Source organism: Biomphalaria glabrata, chromosome 2 (assembly GCF_947242115.1).
Source record: "Biomphalaria glabrata chromosome 2, xgBioGlab47.1, whole genome shotgun sequence".
In the NCBI taxonomy this organism is placed as follows: domain Eukaryota; kingdom Metazoa; phylum Mollusca; class Gastropoda; family Planorbidae; genus Biomphalaria; species Biomphalaria glabrata.
The window spans coordinates 47,274,974-47,295,116 of record NC_074712.1 but is presented as its reverse complement, the minus strand read 5'-3'; the positions used below and the strand labels follow the sequence as shown (position 1 = coordinate 47,295,116).

The following is a 20,143-nucleotide window of genomic DNA, read 5'->3' as shown; positions in this document are numbered from 1 at the left end:
ATAGACTCAAAGCTATATCCAGATAAACAATGTTGTCATATAGACTCAAAGCTATGCCCAGATAAACAATGTGGTCATATAGACTCAAAGCTATATCCAGATAAACAATGTGGTCTTATAGACTCCAAGCTATGCCCAGATAAACAATGTGGTTATATAGACTCAAAGCTATACCAAGATAAACAATGTGGTCATATAGACTCAAAGCTATGCCCAGATAAACAATGTGGTCTTATAGACTCAAAGCTATGCCCAGATAAACAATGTGGTCATATAGACACCAAGCTATGCCCAGATAAACAATGTGGTCATATAGACACCAAGCTATGCCCAGATAAACAATGTGGTCTTATAGACTCCAAGCTATGACCAGATAAACAATGTGGTCATATAGACTCCAAGCCATTTTCAGTGAAGTAATGGTCATAAAAATTTAAAACTATGTCTAGACAAACAATGATATTAACGTTTTAATAAAAATCATGTCCATCTGTCCGTGTGTTGAGTTTAGGTCAGTTTTTATTCAATTAGGCGCACTCTCCCCAACACTATTTCAAATCCCATATGCTAGGACAAATGTGTACAAATACTCCTTCTTCCTTAGTGCTATCAGAGCATGGAATGGGTTGCCTGAGCTAGCCAGGAAAACCAGTGTCTTGGCAGAGTTTATGTCATTGGTTAACGCATGACTAAATGAATGACGCGTAGGACGTAATCATCTTCTTTTTTTTGAAGTAACGTCTGTATTATATAAGATAAGATAATTAAGTCCAATCGCTGTTTGTCACTGAGCGCAATTTCTAGTTTTAAAAAAATATTTTTTTTTGTTTCCTTTTATAATGAACTTTTTTACATTTCATTTGTTATAGACCGGAACTTACGTCAACTGACTCTAGAGGAAATTCGGTGTAGTTGTGCTGTAGAAGGCTAGTCTATTATCTTATCTTATATATGAAATCTAAATCGTTGGATCAATGCAAATACACAATAATACTGATATGAAGTTCTACATCAAACACAATTAATTATAAACACATTTCACTAGGATAACTGTACAAACAATAAAAATTGTGACAAATGTACTTAAAACTAAATAGTTGATTCAGATCTATTATTTCTTTTAGGTAAGTTACTAAGTAAATAGGTAAATAATAATATATATTAGACCTAGATCTAGAATTCTAAATAATCTAGATTAGAATCAGAGTCTACTTTTTATACAGTTTACTTCGTCGTTTGGCAAGGAAGGAAGTAGCGAAAAACGAAACATGTCTTTCACACCAAGAGGATCAGACGGTAGAAAGAGCGGGATATTTGACCCAAGGTTTCCTCCGATGGACGACTGCTGCGTCTTCAATGATAGAAGGTGTGCAAGCATCCCTTTTCTTTTGCAAGTTGAAGATCCACCATGGTAAGACCTACCGTACCACGAATTAGATAACTTTCATAACGCCTTTTTGTCGTGTGCAAACCTAACTAAATAAATAAAAATACAAATAGAGTTTGTGTTTTCACATAAACTCGAATGCGGCCCAACGCAGGGTCCACCCTTGCGTCATGTATTTGGTAAGCAACGTAGGTAAATTTCAGGTATATTAAAAAGTATGAACTTTGCCACAGCTAACTTCCTACCTCCTTTAATACAAAATAGCCGAAAGTTTTTATGATAATCTGGTAATATTGTATTGGTAATGTTGTATTAGGGTTAGGTTTAAATTGGGAATGTGGTCATTGTGTTTTGAAACAAATAAACATAGGCATATATGGTAACTTATTAGTAATACTTACACAGAAAATACACCATTTAGAAATCTCTCTCTCTCTCTCTCTCGCTCGTCTTTCTTAGATAGATAGATAGATAGATAGATAGATAGATAGATAGATAGATAGATAGATAGATAGATAGATTGATAGATAGATAGATAGATAGATAGATAGATAGATAGATACGGTCCGCCTGTGAGATACGGCCAGCGGACGTGGTTCTATCAGGCCCGCCGAAAAGTTGGCACAAAGTGTAGTTACCCCCCCCCCCCCCCCAAATCCCTTACCCTTTAAAAAAACAGTTTATCTTTCAACTACGTTAGGGCCCTCACTATTTCTCTGATGGATTGGTACCATGACCTTTAACATTTTTGTTCTTATGAAATGGTACTCTGAATGTAGAATTTACTAGGAAAAGTGAACGGATCTTTAAGTTTGTTTGTGGAACATGATAATAAGCCAGCATATTTGTTTGAAAAAAGAAAGTGTAGCTGTTTAAAAACAAACAAACAATATATGAATGGCATGGGCGTAGCTAGGATTTTTTTTTCGGGGGGGGGGGCGGTTTGGGGGGGTGGAATTCCCGCGAATTTTTTTTTATATGTATTTATGTGTGTGTGTGTGTGTGTACATATTCTTTATTGCATTCTGACCCTTCATTCTTTCGGAAGACGTTTATTGTGCCCTAGAATAGGTTCTTCATGAGTTAGTGGGAAAATTGTAGATTCCCCGCCATTACTAGCAAGGGCCCCGCCGCCAAGCACTATTTCTGGTATTGAAAGCCAATAAAATGCATATTCTGAGGTATCTACACTGCATTTTCCTGCTATTAAAAAGTTTTATTTCAAAAACCTAATGTGCTATTCTTACTGACTTAGACCCTCCCGCGCCGTTCGGAGCATTTGACGTCAAGCTGTTTCCATAAAAATCTGTCACTGGTAATGTCTAAAGCCTCTTCCCACCTGTCATGAGGACCTCAATGAATGAGTGGCGTCAAGTTGTACTAGGATATTATTGCAACTCTTCTTATGCGTAATTCATTTTGTCGGAGAACATGTCCCGCAAACCTCATGCGTCGCTCTCTCACAATCTTACTATGGGGTCGACTCCCAGTTCGGCATGGGATTTCCTTGATTTAACCCCGATCTCTATAACTGACTCCTAAAATCTGTCTTAGCCATCTTTGTTGAGCCACATTTAGTGTTTTTCAATTTCGGCAGATGACTATTCACTGCAGTTTATTAAGGGAGCCCTGCCACTGGTAAAAATGTGTAACCTCTCTTGAATACGCTCTTGGAATTAAGTGACTGTAGTTTGCTTTAGATTTTATATCGAAAAGAGAAGTGTTATCGTCAAAATCATCTAAAGGGGTTTTAAAAAAACGCCATCTGTAGAAGAGGGGTTTAAACTCAAAACCCCCGATAGTATTGGCTACGCTCAAATAATTTTAGTGTGTAATTTGCTTTTTTTATATATATTGAAGAGGTCTTTTTTAGCATCAAACCCCTCTGAATGGGGGTTTAAACTCAAAACCCCTTTTGGCAACGCTCATAGCATTTTGAGTGCGTAATTTGCTTTTTTCTTACACTGAAGATTTTTTTTTAGCCTCAAACCCCCCTGGCGGGGGGTTTAAACTCAAAACACCTTTGGCTACGCTCATAGATTTTAGAGTGAGTAATTTGCTTTTATTTATATTGAAGAGGTACTTTTTAGCTTCAAATTCCACTGGAGGGAGTTTAAACTCAAAACCCCTTTGACTACACTCGTAACATTTTGAATGTATAATTTGCTTTGTTTTTATTATTAAAGAGGTATTTTTTACCTTCGAACCCCGCTGAAGTGGGGTTTAAACTCAAAACTACGCTCATAACATTTTGAGTGCGTAATTAGCTTTTTTTTATATTGAAGAGGGGGTTTATCGTAAATTTTGGAGGGGGTTTTAAAATCAAAATCTTTCTTAACTGTGCTCTTGGAATTAGGGGATTTTCGTTTGCATTTTTTTTTTATTTTGTTTTATAGTAGAGGGGGAGTTAACTGCAAAAACCCCAAGTAGGGGGTTTAAAACTCAAAACCCCTGGTAGGGGTTTTTAAACTCGAACCCCCCTGGTAGGGGGTTTTAAACTCAAAACCCCATTGGTTGTGCTGGGGCAAGTGATGGTTTAGTATTAAAATCTCACCTAAAATAAACAAAATCAAAGCAAAAAATCATTCACTAAATTCCGATCCCCCCCAGGGGGGGGGATTCATTTTGGGCTACGCCCATGATGAATGGTGTTATGTAATGTGTGTGTGTGTGTGTTTATGTGGTGACGGTGGTACGAGATTAGCGACTGGTTGTGAATGATGCAACATAGGTGGCAGTGTCGTCATTTCGCCTTTGTTAGGGGAGACGACTCTAGAACGTAAGACTGAAAGGTTGTGTTATTGTAATGATTTCGATTTTGTTAAAAGATATTCCATAAGCCTACTAGTTATTTAATCTCATTTCAACTTGATTTTGTTATAAATAAAGTGTTATATAGTTTCTCACATTATAGAAATTATTCAAGTTATTTGAAGTTTTATTACTTAAAATAGATTACGCCTAATTGCCTACTAGCAGTTTGGTGCTACAAGTCAACAACCTGTACAACAAATGACATTCCGAAACAAATATGGCGGCATTCTTGATTGAAGTCGAGAATAAAAGATTGTTAAACTACGCCTAGACATTGGAGGATTTATGAGACATCCACTTTCAGTAGAACACTTAATCCGACGCATAAAAAAAAAAATCTTCCAATATTGTGATAATCTAAGGTGTTTCTAATTAAGTAGTTTCAGGTTAATTAAATTTCTTTTTTGTACCTTTTCGTTGGTGTGGCCCGCGAAAGGAGTGTCGGAAATTAAAAAGCCCTCAGGTCAAATTAGGTTGGGAATCACTGCTATAAACTATTATTTCCCTTCCGGAGAATACATTTGTCAATTTGAGAGAGAGAATAGCAATTGTATCTTTTTTTTTTTAATTGGCGCGTAAACAAGGTCAAGGAATATTCAATAGAAGTTGATTATATTGGCGACGCAATGCCAATATTGCCATGTTCCCACACACACACACACAAATGTGTCACACTTAACCCCTAAAACGCGTGTGGTACTTTAGCCTCTAAACATCAGCATTGTAATTCCATTTTGTAGGCACTCATTGTAAAGCAGCTCAGCACTTTAAGGGTTAAAGGAAGGCAATAGACTAAGTTCAACTAAGCAGGGCACAGAGGTTGCATTTTTAGAACTTAAAGTGTCAGCACTCTCATCTCTTGAAAACCAAAAAGTGTCAAGAAAGTAGTTCACATTTCACGACAACTAGTTTCTGTTTTACGACTACAATAACAAAACAAGGAACACAAAAAGGTCTGACCTGAAATACCAAAGTGACAGTGTACAGTTGTTGTCCTGGTGTTTTATTGGAAGGACTTACGTATCTAACACGACCTAAGGTACCAAATGTTCTGTCACGTGATAACTCATTTCTTGTTGGCATCTAAGTTCGAGTAAATTAAAACTGAAACTCACCCAAGAGGACTCTCAAGTGTAAGCCCTCCAAGCATTCATCCAAAAGGACTATCCAGTGCAAGCGCACCAAACATTCACCCAAATTCACACTCAACCAGTCCGACTCAATTTTTTAAAATAAAGTACTACTGCATGCTTTGCATATCACGTGACTGTAGTATGCCAATTTTTGTTGAAGTTCTCTGGTTCTCACACTTAACCTAGTTTCCCAGTTTACATGTTGCAGGTTAACAACGAGTTTTTAAATGTACCGCCAGGTGGCATTAAATATGGAGACAGTGGCCAATCAGACAACTCACTGACTTAGATTATAAAAAAAATACACTCACCTTTTTTTTGTTGAGGGCTTATCCATTTATGACGTCTGTACGTAAACTTTGCGTAAATATTGGCCTGACCAAAGATCTACTTTCCTAACTAAATTAGAAAAAAATAGAATAGACTTCCAAACTAGGTTTCCCCAGCCATTTGTTTTCTTTTTCCCTCTGTATTCATGCATTTCTTGGTACCCTCTCATCATTTCCGAGCAGACGTCATAACTGGATGGTCCATTAAGTGAGCTGTAGTTCTGATTTACTCGGTCGTTAGAAGTCGTTCAACTGCTAGCATTGCTAAGTATTTGAAACAACAACTCTAAGAATTACTGCTGCAAAGAATTATCCTCCTTGCTGAAACCCGTGGGTGCTAACATTCAAGGCACTTGCTCAAAGGACTGATGGTAAACATGGCAGTTAACTCAATTCTTTAATAGTTTCGAGGTTTCTTTTCAAAATAGAGACTTTTTGCGAAGGCTCTCGAAATAACAATTTATTTCGGGGAAAATATTTGGCTAAATATATTAGGAATGTGTGATTTATATGATAGTACTATTTTCAAATAGTTTAAACTTTTATCTTTGCATAAACTCAACTACGTCTAAAAGCGCTAAGGAATTTTGTTATTGGGCTATTAGGTTTAGATCGCATCTTCTGCTAAGTATGCGACAGTATGAGTTGTCATTTTTTTTTGTTTCTCTGTTGAGAAATAGGGGAGGTTTTGGGGCTACCTTAAAGCACTCAGTCAACACAATTCAACTCAAGCTAAATCTCAGATTCAAAACTTCAAGGATTTGAACTCATGCCCTTCAGCCACACTCCCCATAATAGTCATATGCTACTTATACTACTAAATTCCCTTTTCTGCGCTCAGTTGGTAAGTAGTTTTAAATAAAGTAGGAAATACAGATCAATTTATTAAGTTGGGTTGATGTCTTGGCATAGGCTAGTACAGGTCTGGGCCACAGAAGTTGGGTTGATGTCTTGGCATAGGTTAGTACAGGTCTGGGCCACAGAAGTTGGGTTGATGTCTTGGCATAGGTTAGTACAGGTCTGGGCCACAGAAGTTGGGTTGATGTCTTGGCATAGGTTGTACAGGTCTGGGCCACAGAAGTTGGGTTGATGTCTTGGCATAGGTTAGTACAGGTCTGGGCCACAGAAGTTGTGTTGATGTCTTGGCATAGGCTAGTACAGGTCTGGGCCACAGAAGTTGGGTTGATGTCTTGGCATAGGCTAGTACAGGTCTGGGCCACAGAAGTTGGGTTGATGTCTTGGCATGGGATAGTACAGGTTTGGGCCACAGAAGTTGGGTTGATGTCTTGGCATAGGTTAGTACAGGTCTGGGCCACAGAAGTTGTGTTGATGTCTTGGCATAGGCTAGTACAGGTCTGGGCCACAGAAGTTGGGTTGATGTCTTGGCATAGGCTAGTACAGGTCTGGGCCACAGAAGTTGGGTTGATGTCTTGGCATAGGTTAGTACAGGTCTGGGCCACAGAAGTTGGGTTAATGTCTTGGCATAGGCTAGTACAGGTCTGGGCCACAGAAGTTGGGTTGATGTCTTGGCATAGGCTAGTACAGGTCTGGGCCACAGAAGTTGGGTTGATGTCTTGGCATAGGCTAGTACAGGTCTGGGCCACAGAAGTTGGGTTGATGTCTTGGCATAGGCTAGTACAGGTCTGGGCCACAGAAGTTGGGTTAATGTCTTGGCATAGGCTAGTACAGGTCTGGGCCACAGAAAAGAAAAAGCGCAAACTTAAGATTTCCAAAGGCCCCTTGACCCGCAGTTAAACATCTTTTGAATCAAGCTCCATTCCTTTGTCAGATATCAACTTGTAACAAGAGGGCGAGACTTAGATTATTCAATAGGATTAAAGTTTGCTTACTGTGCGATCTGCACAATGAGCTGAACTCTCAAAAACGAAACAAATAATAATTCCGAATCTTCGTATGACGGTTTCGTGTTAAACAAGAAAGACGTCCTCTTAGGGGGGGGGGGGTCCACGCAAACAGAACAATCTACGACAGTCGGAAATTCGATCGTTCAAAAAATAGTAATTCGAGAAATCGCGTTAGAGGGGATGTCTTGAAAATGTCTTGGAAAAACTCGCGAAAACGGTACATTCTAGACGCTCCAATCTAGAAAATTAAATGGCAATTTTATAAAGCGTGAATCAACTCACTCTGTCTGTCTGGTAAAAAGTTTGTATGCGTTATTTCTCGCACACGCCATCTCGGATCACGATGATATTTTGCACAATTATTTCTTGTACCTGACAAAACAAGAATTAAAAAATACCTTTTAGGTAATTAAGAATAGGTAATTAGTTATTTTCTTTGGCATCGAACAAGGGAAAGAAATTGTATTTGACAGATGTTGTGGTATACGATGGATGAGTCCCCTTGAGGAGGCTTGAGCCCTAGAGTTCAAATTCAAGTCGTACAACTTTTTTGTTTACTGCCTTTAAAAAGCGATCACGGTACCGTACACCCAAAATACCCACTTCTTGATAGACCCCCTCCTTTTTTCCCCACCTGATCCAGCCTAGCATTGAGAACGATAAAAACTTGAACTAGTGCTAAACAAAAACCATTTGGTAGAAATATTTCTAATCGCACAGATGTATTATTGCTAGTCTAGATCATGACTAGATCTATTACAAATTTAATTACATTTCTGATTCTAAATATTTGATACTATTAAACTTAATATGAGCTTTGTTTTTTTTTGTCTTTTAAAGTATTTTTATGTTTTTCTTGTAAAAATTTTAAGTTTTGAAACATCTCTAATATTGTCACATGTACTGTTTATTATGTACAAATTTAAAAACTACAAGGCAAATAAATCAGACTCTTTTTTATTTTTCATTAAAAATAAATTTAATGCCTTCGCATCCCCTTGTCAGAACAGTATAAAGTTAATAATGTTACATATCTTCCGTTCATAAGATTTTATCTTATTGCAGGCTTACATATTGCCTGTGTTTACATTCTTCAGGTATTGCTGCCCGCCAAAGTGTCCCCCATTCAGGAAGCCGTTAATAAAGCGAGCCGAGTACACCAATTTGTTAAGGTGAGATTTCATTTCTTTCCTGAATGTCCCAAGTGTTTTAAAAAATGACTCCGAGAGGGCGTCGTGCTTATCGCCCCAGGCGCGGGCAGACACGACCCAACGTTCATTCTTTACCTTCTGACATGTATCTCACCAATGCACGCGACCGCTTCCCGTCATGAATGGTAGACTTAAGTAGGTCAAGCATGCCAGTCTCAGCATCCTATCTTTTTTTTTTTCTTAAAGGAAGAAATTTACAGACGACGAGTCTCGCTTCAGTGAACTATAACAGGAAGCTGGTGGAATTTTAAAATAATGAATGTTAGGAGAAAGTTCTAGACTGTAGTAATACAACATTACAATATCCGGAAGTTGTTACTATAAGTAAGAGAGTCTTTTTTGTGTCATCAACTAATTTCAGTCAGAAACCTAATTCCTCTATTTAATCTGTGTCATTATAACATAGCTTAAAATTTTGTCTTTTTTTTTTAAAAAATGACTTATAAGTCTATGTAATGGTATCTATACTATAAAGTATAAAGTAAGGCGTATGTATGTATGTATGTATGTATGTATGTATGTATGTGACGAATAGAAATCAAAACCGCTTGATAAAACTTGGCAGGAATGTTCCTTGGGTACTAACTTAGACCGTAGTGTATGTATTGTAGCCCTAAAACAAACTTAAGACCCTAAAAAAAAATAAAGTTGTCCGACTCTATTACAGCTATAGTATTTATATGGATCTAGGCCATGTTTACAATGTTGACATAAGAAAAGATCGGAAGGATTTAAATCTAGATCTAATTTTAAGAAATACACTTTGCGCAGATAGTTTTTTACTTTGACACATGAAAATACAAAAGAAGGTCCACTGATTTCATTATATAATAAAAATAACCTTCAAATTTGTGTTTCAAAACCATTTTTACATCAATTAGTTCCTTATATCTGTGACTACAGATTTCCTGACGAACATACTTCCATTAGACAATACCGTAATGAATCGCGTACTAAAAATTAATTCGTTTAATTGTTTACTTTATAATCCCATCCCTAGATCTAAAACTCTAATTCAACTCTAAGATGATAAAACTTCTCTTCGCACAGATAGTTTTATACTTTAACACATGAACATACTAATTATAGTCCATTCATTTCATATTTTGATCAAATTAACATTCCAATTTGGTTTTCTAAAGCATTTTTAATACACTACATTCGTTTACGAAAGCTGCGAAGCCGAGTTGAAATAGGCCTATATATTCATTCATGAAAGGCGTACTAAAAATTATTTCGTTTAATTGTTTACTTTATAATCCCATTCATTTAACAAAGCTATCGCTCTTTTCGTTTTTAATAGATATGAATGTATCGTCCTCGGGTAAACCCATTTTCGCAAAACTAATTTTATTTTCGTAGCGAAAGAGAAAAAACTTGAAAGGATCATTAGCTACGTTTAACATAAATCTAAATCCAATCCACTAGATTAGAAAACACAAACTTAGACCCGCAGGCCGCGGGAAATGTCAGGCTAGTGTAATTATAAATTAAAGAGTTTGAACTTCATGTTTGACTACTAGCCTACTATTTATCATACTATGGGTTTGCTATAAAACTTGCGGGGTTCTCTATAGAAAAAGATAGAAAAAAAAGGTGTTTACATAGCGACTGAAATTCATTCACGAAGTCAATTGTCTTCTATCTTTGCATTTTGTTTTTTATTTGTGTTCTCTCGACGTACATTAAGTGTTACAACTTATACAATTCTTCTAATAAGCTTGCAAATTCATGGGAGGACGAAAACTGCCTGGAATCTGGACATGGATTTCAAATACGACTCTAACGATTTTCCTATAAAAGTGACAGTTTATGTTCTATATCTTTGTGAAAAGGGGGAAAAAATTAGCTAATTGGCCAATCAAGGAAATCTCTGGTTTGACCGTAATATTTTTTTCAATACTGGATCCTAATCTCTCGCTAGATCAATTATTCTAGTCTAGACTAATATTTTCAAATCTGGATCTATAAATTGTCTATGAGTAAATTTATACATCAGCGTAAACAGGATTTTTCCGGGAGGAGGGGGATTAGGTTGGGGTTTTAAACAATTCATTTTTCATTTAATCTATTAGTTATGAACAGTGAAACAAATAGTCATCAGTTTCATGAAAGAGGAATTGTTGATTTATGTTACTTGTTTGTAAATGAACTTTTCACTAGAGAACATTTGTCAAGTTACCGCTCTTGTTTCATTGCTATGGATATTTCAACAGATGTAATGACGCAGCTGCTCTTGTTTCATTGCTATGGATATTTGAAAATATTTTTGCTTAAATAGTACCAAATCTAATCCTCCGAGTTCCTGGACATTTCAGATGTGATAGTAATTACTTTTTAAAAGTTAACTTTTGTTTTGAAGTATTTCCGAGGACAATGACCGAGAAAAACAAAATAGTTTCCTTGTTTGTCAACTTTTTTTTTTATTTTTTTTATTTTTTTTTTTTACAAATATTTACAATGTTATCTACACTACAATCGTGCAAATAAAGAGGTCTCCATTTTTTTCTACAAGCGACGTTAGAAAATTGTGTTTGACACAACATGTGGACAGAGTGAATGTAGATCACAATTATGAGTATCGTTCAAATCTAAAAATGATAATTAAATCATAATAAAGGTTTAAAAAGCTTTGAGTTTGAATTACATCTTTCTTTTTTATTTTCTCCAAACAATTAGTATGCCACAATTTGAGAACCCCTGATCGAAAACTTAAGTGTGTGGTAACATTACGTAAACATGGAATGTCACATGACGTCATTAAAACTAAAGGTCGTGCAGGTGAAGACCGTCACACGACAGAGAAAAAATATCAGTCAGTTATGATTTAAGAGCTATGTACTAATGAACCGAGTTGACAGATTTTTTAAATTGTGTAGTTTGTTCTAGTATACAATGATTGATAAATACAGATATCTTCTAAATGTCAAAAAAAAAAAAATTCAACAAATGGGGATCTTGTGTTAGGAAGTATCGCAAGTAACTTATAAGATAAGAGCTGTGTTGATGACGTAACAGCGAGCGTGACATTGATATGGAGATGTGTTGACAACTAGAAAGATGTTTTATAGTGTTGTGGCCATCGCGTTCGTGTGTTTTTTTTTAAATATATTTACAATGTGAATACTTTAACGTTGTAAATGTCATGATACAATTTAAGTCTTGCCAACTTTAATAACGAGATACTTTATATCCGTTGATTCCTAGCTCACGTTCATTCGCCGATAGGCCTGGTAATTTGATACTGAATGATGTATTAAAAGGGTCATAGTCAAATGGTATAATGAGACGTCTAAGGCATCTTTTCTTGTGTTAGTTAATAAAAATATTGTTAGGATTCTCTATCAACCCTTGACAAAACAATGTGGCTAATTCAAGAACCAGACAACTTGGGCTCTGATATAACAAGGCACTTTAATGGGTGAAATAAATAATGAAGAGAAATCAAATACTTTACAAATGGGCAGAAGTCAATGTCTGAATAGAACAGCTAGACACAACTTGTCAAAACAAAATATCGTTCTTGTTTCTCTCTCAGTCCGACTGACTTGACCCAAAGTCTTTTAAAAACACCCTATAGTTCATAGTCCTATCGAGATAGTACCATATAGTTCACAGTCCTATCGAGATAGTACCATATAGTTCATAGTCCTATCGAGACAGTACCATATAGTTCATAGTCCTATCGAGATAGTACCATATAGTTCATAGTCCTATCGAGATAGTACGAAACAAGTGACAGAGTCAATGCTCCAACTTAAAAGATGATTGATACAATGTGACCTCTGTGGAGAGACAGACTTGCACAGTGAGAGATTATTGATAGGGCTTGACCGCTAGTCGGTCACATCAGCTGGTCACACCATTCGGTCACACTAGTCAGTTTTCATTTTTTAAAAACATTTACAGCAAATGACATCAATAAATTGTGGGATATTTAGATACGGCACGGAGGAATCTCGTCCAATGTGAAAGATACAACAACACGGTACAAAAATGTTCCGATTTATTTTTTAGACGTACGATCAAAACAAAATAGTGTGCAAGCAGCCTGATGGCGTGAACGCTTTGGAGAGCCAGTCTTCTACCCTGAGGTCTGATAATCTGTAAAGATAAAAATGGGACATGGTGTTAAAATATATTGTTAAAAAAGGAAATCCCTGAGAGTCAAAGTAACTAAAACTAACTAACTAGGTAAAACAAAAAATGAAGACACCTTTTTTAGTGCTTTGTTAATAATACACAGATCTAGTGAGAACTACCTAGTGATTGTGACACTGCTAGGCTTGCTGAGTTAATCTTTACTTAGCCTAACTTTCTTACATATCCTTTAAAAAATATTGTTTCAATATATGAAATAAAGATTAAAAACCACGTGATCACCAACTTATGTCTTTGACCTTTCAGCTATGACAATCAATATGAGTATCTAGCTCCACATCTAGAAGACATGGTCCTGCCATCGATGGCTTTCTGGTTGTAAGTAGAAATAGAGGTTTCAAAAATCAAAATAGCTTTAAAAAATAAACGGTGGCCAAGTGGTTAGGCGCTTGGCTTCCGAAGCTGGGGTCCTGGGTTCGAATCTCGGTGAAGACTGGGATTTCGAATTTCGGGATTTTTAGGGCGCCCCTGAGTCCACCCAACTCTAATGGGTACCTGACTTAAGTTGGAGAAAAGTAAAGGCGGTTGGTCGTTGTGCTGGCCACCCTCGTCAACCGTGGGCCACAGAAACAGATGACCCTAACATCAAATGCCCCATAGATTGCAAGGGAAGGGAAACTTTCTATAATGTTTTCGCAAGAATACTATAAGAACTACAAAAGAGAAATCTCAGTAAAAAAACTTAGGTAAAGAAATGGAAGGATTGTCACAGGTATGCAATATGTTCAAAGATTAAAATACACCAGCTTAAGAGGCTTATTTTAATTGCTGACACCAAACTGTATTGGCGTTTGCTGTTCCTTTGTGTACATCAGTTGTATAGAGAGGGGGGGGCTGCTGTGTGTGACGATGATACAGTAGTTTGAAGGTCAGGGTTGCATTGGTTGACAGCCTTCATGGAATGACTCCGAAATGTGCACTGGCTGACATCCTTAATGGAATAATGACACAGAAATGTGCACTGGGTGACACCCTTCATGGAATGACACCGAAATGTGCACTGGGTGACACCCTTTATGGAATGACACCAAAATGTGCACTGGTTGAGACCCTTCATAGAATGACACCAAAATGTGCACTGGGTGACACCCTTCATGGAATGACACCGAAATGTGCACTGGTTGAGACCCTTTATGGAATGACACCGAAATGTGCACTGGGTGACACCCTTCATGGAATGACACCAAAATGTGCACTGGTTGACATCCTTAATGGAATGACAACAAAATTTGCACTGGGTGACACCCTTCATGGAATGACACCGAAATGTGCACTGGTTGACACCCTTTATGGAATGACACCGAAATGTGCACTGGTTGACACCCATCATGGAAGACACCGAAATGTGCACTGGGTGACACCCTTCATGGAATGACACCAAAATGTGCACTGGGTGAGATCCTTAATGGAATGACACCGAAATATGCACTGGGTGACACCCTTCATGGAATGACAACAAAATATGCATTGGGTGACACCCTTTATGGAATGACACCAAAATGTGCAGTGGTTGACATCCTTAATGGAATAATGACACCGAAATGTGCACTGGGTGACACCCTTCATGGAATGACACCAAAATGTGCACTGGTTGACATCCTTAATGGAATGACACCAAAATTTGCACTGGGTGACACCCTTCATGGAATGACACCGAAATGTGCACTGGTTGACACCCTTTATGGAATGACACCGAAATGTGCACTGGTTGACACCCATCATGGAAGACACCGAAATGTGCACTGGGTGACACCCTTCATGGAATGACACCAAAATGTGCACTGGGTGAGATCCTTAATGGAATGATACCGAAATATGCACTGGGTGACACCCTTCATGGAATGACAACAAAATATGCATTGGGTGACACCCTTTATGGAATGACACCAAAATGTGCAGTGGTTGACATCCTTAATGGAATAATGACACCGAAATTTGCACTGGTTGACATCCTTCATGGAATGACACCAAAATGTGCACTGGGTGACACCCTTCATGGAATGACACCGAAATGTGCACTGGTTGACATCCTTCATGGAATGACACCAAAATGTGCACTCGGTGACACCCTTCATGGAATGACACCGAAATGTGCACTGGTTGACACCCTTCATGGAATGACACCGAAATGTGCACTGGGTGACACCCTTCATGGAATGACACCGAAATGTGCACTGGGTGACACCCTTCATGGAATGACACAGAAATGTGCACTGGGTGACACCCTTCATGGAATGACAACGAAATGTGCTCTGGGTGACACCCTTCATGGAATGACACCGAAATGTGCACTGGTTGACACCCTTCATGGAATGACAACAAAATGTGCACTGGTTGACACCCTTCATGGAATGACAACGAAATGTGCACTGGTTGACACCCTTCATGGAATGACAACGAAATGTACACTGGGTGACATACTTGGTCTTGATGGCATGACACCAAAATGTGCACTGGGTGACACCCTTCATGGAATGACACCGAAATGTGCACTCGTTGACACCCATCATGGAAGATTTCAGCTGACACCATTAGTTAATGGCTCAGGGTGACACCAGCCTTAGTCACGCCTCTGCTAGAGACTAAGTAAATATGTAAATATAATTATTTACACGATTTAACGTCCATCTTCTCTCGTGTAGCGGCGCTGTTGTCTCTCTTTACCCCTTTACAAATCTCCTATATCGAGGTAGCTTCCCCTTCCGTTCACAGCATAGGACACACACACACACATACACAAAGTACAAGGTCTGTTGCAATTATATCTTTCACAAACGGAGGGGGAGTGACTGTAACCGTTTGTAACCCTAACATAGCAGGGCATTACGTCTGCCTTCTATGGTCCCTAACACTGAAAGAACAGAGCTAATTCGTTTCTTTCGACGATACAAGACACAATCTTTGGCCATTTTTAGACATTGCTTAAGTGAAAAAAAGAAAGTTAACTATGTAGACATTCAAGTACGTGTCTCTTACCTCCCTTTAAATCTCTAATAAATGTAACAGATCAATATCATCATCATGTCCTCCTCAGTTACTGTGACCACGTGCCCGACCTCCATGACACGGGCGTGAAGTACAGTAGGATACTTACAAGAGGTAACCAAACACTGGCCTTGAATTCCGTCTGTTCCTCTCCTCTCCCAATACTAATACACAAACATTGAAGGTGTTCATAGATAATCTAGGAGTCCTATACGCCGGAAGTGTTGGTAACTTGGTATCTAGAAGATTGATCTTATAATGTCAATTAAATTATCTTGTGATTTTATTTTTCCCTTTAATATTTGAGACACAGCACGGGATGGTCTGGTCATAAAGTATGCACTGGAACTGTCATCACGCCCTGCTGAAGGTTTGGACTAGGGCGTAATAATCTGTAGGACTGACCGAACCTAGTGGCAAATAACTCAACAAATTAGTTGACATCTCCATAACACCCCATAGCCGCCACCACTAATACTGTCCACTCACAAATGGCGTGTTTGAATGCACGCATTGAGTGAGCAATGTCTTGATTTCTATTTACTTGTACTGACAGTTAACGAGCAGGCGTGAAATAAGTCACTACCTGGTTATTGGTAAATCTGCACCTGCCCACTGAGCGGCCACTGCCCTCATAAATTTGCTCTGATCGGGCGCAGTCAGACACATAATCTGCCAGTCAACACGCATTAATCATTGGTTGATCATCGCTGGCCAAGTTAAGCTTCGGGGGCTGCAGTAACTATATGTGCCCTTTAGTCACTCGCTGTCATTGATTAGCATAAAGAGATAGTATTTGTGTGTAGCATTAAGTCTCAAAACAGAGACTATGTTCTGACATACCTGACATACATAGTAAGAAAATGTGTGGGGAAAATGTAATTAGTCAATTAATTACTGATAATATTTTGTTGAAACCTAAAAGGGAAATTTATCTAGTCCATATATGTGTGAGCCATCAAACTCTACAAAAGTTCTTCAAGTTTCAATGTTGTTTGTAAAGAATCTGGTGGACAATTTAATGCATTTGCTTTTCTGTCGATTTTCTTTAACTACTTTAAAATTTAAAGTTTGTTTTTATTTGCGTACATTTTGTGGAACATTTATTGTTTAGCGAATTTTTTGTCATGTAATTATGCTAATTTACAAATTAAAATCTAAGTGACACAATGGTAGAAAAATTGAAACAATTATTTTTACCACAACAAAAAATACGAAAATAATACAAATAATTCTACAGTGGAAAAATAATATCAGCTTTTAAAGAGGATCATTTACATTCTAAGAATTAAGGTTTAATTTCTGCTATAATTATTTGGCAGTATAAATGCGATTCTTTTTCTGTTTTTCTCGTTTTGAAGTTGTCTGGTCTCCTGTTATAAACTGTTTATTGAAAAGAAAAAACAAATAGTAAAAAATGTCATGTTTTTTGTTTTACTGAAACATCAACAGAAGTAGCACAAAAACAGCCATCACGAAAAGGGCCGTCTGAAAACGTTGTGCACCTGGAGTGGGTACCCCACTTACAACTTTATTCGCTACACCTCTGTACATAGTGATCTTCAATTTTGTATCATACTGCATGCTGAATAAATATTGAGGATTTTTTGGGGGTTTAATTTGAGAAAATATAGAGATCATACATAACTAGTGTCCAGTGTTACGATGTATTAAACTCGAGATTATTATTAATTGGTAAATTATGATGTAATTATCTGGTTCAACAAAAGTTTTGCTATTTCATGTGTTACTTCCACTTCAGTGGAGTGTGCGTGCTTTGTTGTAGTTCTGTTTTTTAACAGTGAATAAATTTTTTTTTGTAATTTCATGTTTTAAAAATACTTTATAGGCAACCGATGAATTTCTTTATCTGAACTCAGATGCAGCTAAATTCTTTTATTTGCTTTAATCCGGAATGAAAGGAATCAAGACGAAGTAGAAGAATGTGTATGTGTTATTGGTTATATATATTGGTTATCGTTCTTTTGTTGTTGTTTGTTGTTTTCCAATTAAGTAATGTCCCACGTATCCGTGTAAATATGTATTAAACTATAGAGTCAATTATATACTTTATAAATTTTATAAACTTGTACACATGATTTATTTATAATCATAATTAGTTTTACTTTGTGTAAAGGACTGCTTGAGAAATTAGATGAAGTAGTTTGTAAGTCACATTCAAACACAAAGGCTTTGTTACTTACCTAAGACTTACACATAGATCCTTCCGCACTATTGGTGCATGACATATGAGACTGTCTCTATAGAGATCTGTCACTGGCCACGTCTGAAGCCTCTTTCCACCTGGTGTCCACTGCTCTGAAGTCCTCCATAAAAATGTGGCGCCTAGTTGCACGAGGACATCCCTGTTTGTGCTTCCCTTGTATTGGCGTCCATGTCATTGCAGCTCTTGGTATGCGTAATTCATTCTGTCGGAGGACATGTCCAGCAAACCTCATGAGTCGCATGAGTTAACACATTTACTCTAGTCTCTAGCAGATGCATGACTTGGGCTGATGCCAACCGGAGCTCATGAAGTGTTCGAGTCCCTGTTCGGCTTTAGATTTCTTTTTTGTGACCCGATCTCTGTAACTGATTCCTGAAATCCGTCTTAGCCATTTTTTGCTAAGCCACATTTAGTCTTTTCTCCATGTTGGCAGATGACTTCCTTGTCTCGCATGGTTACATCTTGTGTTTCATCTAAATCTGTATTCCAAACCAAAGTCCATGCTTCCACATAGTCATAGTCTCTATTATCTCTTTTCATCCTCTAAATCTCTCTCTCTCTCTCTCATGTTCATAATATAAACTGAGACAATCATTCAATTTTCGGTTCTCAAACTAAGAACAAGCTAAAATAAAAATTAACTAAAATTTTTTAAAAATACCTTAACTGATTCAAATAATAATGATTATAATAAATAAATGAAACTATTTCCAAACGTCTCTAACAAGCGACTCTTGTTTACTCTCGTGACCATCTATGTCAGTGATATCCAGCCTTTTAAGATTTGGGGCCAAATACATTTCCAACACGCGTGTCTCTAGCCAAATCATCGCAAAAAAATTGTTTCCAGTGGAAGCAAGTCTCTGGGCTGAACTTTCGATGGCCGCATCACGTATTGGCCCGCGGGCAGTTCGTTAGTCATCATTTGTCTAGTCCATCTTGCTCACTAACTTATAGTAATTCATACTTGTGTAATCGCACATGGTCCTTGGTCCTAGATGATTATCAAGAACTGCACACTACACTTTCAAATGTTTAACTAGAAGCAGGGATACGTCTATTCAATTTTAGTAGAGAAAAGAGAAATTTTACTAGCGACACAAAGGCGACATTATCCATTAGGCCAGGGATCGCGGTGTGGGTCTAGATTTCTTTCTACTTAATGATAAAACATACAAGACTTTCTAGGCATTTTGTTTTCTTAAAGTTTGCCAAGAAAAACTTTTCTTTCAATTATTTTGTTTGTTTGTTTTCTTAATTTGTAAAGTGCATAGCTCAATAATGTTTGTAAGGAAGAGTGCAAAGTTGAACTTACTACCCACTCCCCTGCCCTTGTAGAATGGGCCAGACGGAGATAACTAGCTTGGACAGTTTATATATGTATAGAATACTCATGTTTTATTGTTTTCTAAAACTGGCAGACAATTTTAAAGTTATGTTTTTGCTGTGTATTCGTTTCCTTGCAGAATCTGAAAGACCACTTCACACTTGGCCTCCCTTAGCTGCCAATGTCTGCCCCCCACCCAGAGAATGTGAGCCCTGTGGCCCAGGTCCATGGGCCAACCCTGCGCTAAGACGTTTCTTCTACATGGATTGTCAATGATCAAAAACTGATTGCGATGCCAACGTATGGTGTCGGAAAACACGAGGACACTAACTCCATCAAGTGATATGTATTCGAGGTTTAGTTTAGAATTAAAAGCAACTAAATTGTTTCTCAAGAGTTCTCTATGACTTTATAATGAAAGTATTACGACAGGGGAAAAAAAGCGAAACACAAAACTATATTTACAGGTGCATATGTTGATGTATAGGCCTACGTCAAATTGAAATGTACATCCCATATGTTACTTGTAAGATTGTATCATTTGATGTATGAAATCATATCACGAGAAACATTATGGGAGTTATTTTATATAGTTTAATAGACATGAAATAAAAAGGTGACCGTATTATTACATAATTATCCTTGCCGTATTTAAGTGAAACATTGTCGTGATGTAGGAAGTAAATTCTTTAAATAGAATGAAA

At 37.5% G+C, this 20,143-nt stretch overlaps 1 protein-coding gene across 1 annotated transcript; it reads left to right on the top strand.

Annotated features, from left to right (window-relative positions):
* Positions 1–872: 872 nt before the first annotated feature.
* On the top strand, positions 873–19,828 carry LOC106066008 (uncharacterized). Its single transcript, XM_013224963.2, has 6 exons — positions 873–1,124; positions 1,224–1,411; positions 8,626–8,700; positions 13,147–13,218; positions 15,935–15,999; positions 19,579–19,828. Exons 2-6 carry the CDS (start codon positions 1,269–1,271, stop codon positions 19,713–19,715), a joined length of 492 nt encoding a protein of 163 aa, XP_013080417.2. The 5' UTR covers positions 873–1,124; positions 1,224–1,268; the 3' UTR covers positions 19,716–19,828.
* Positions 19,829–20,143: the final 315 nt, after the last annotated feature.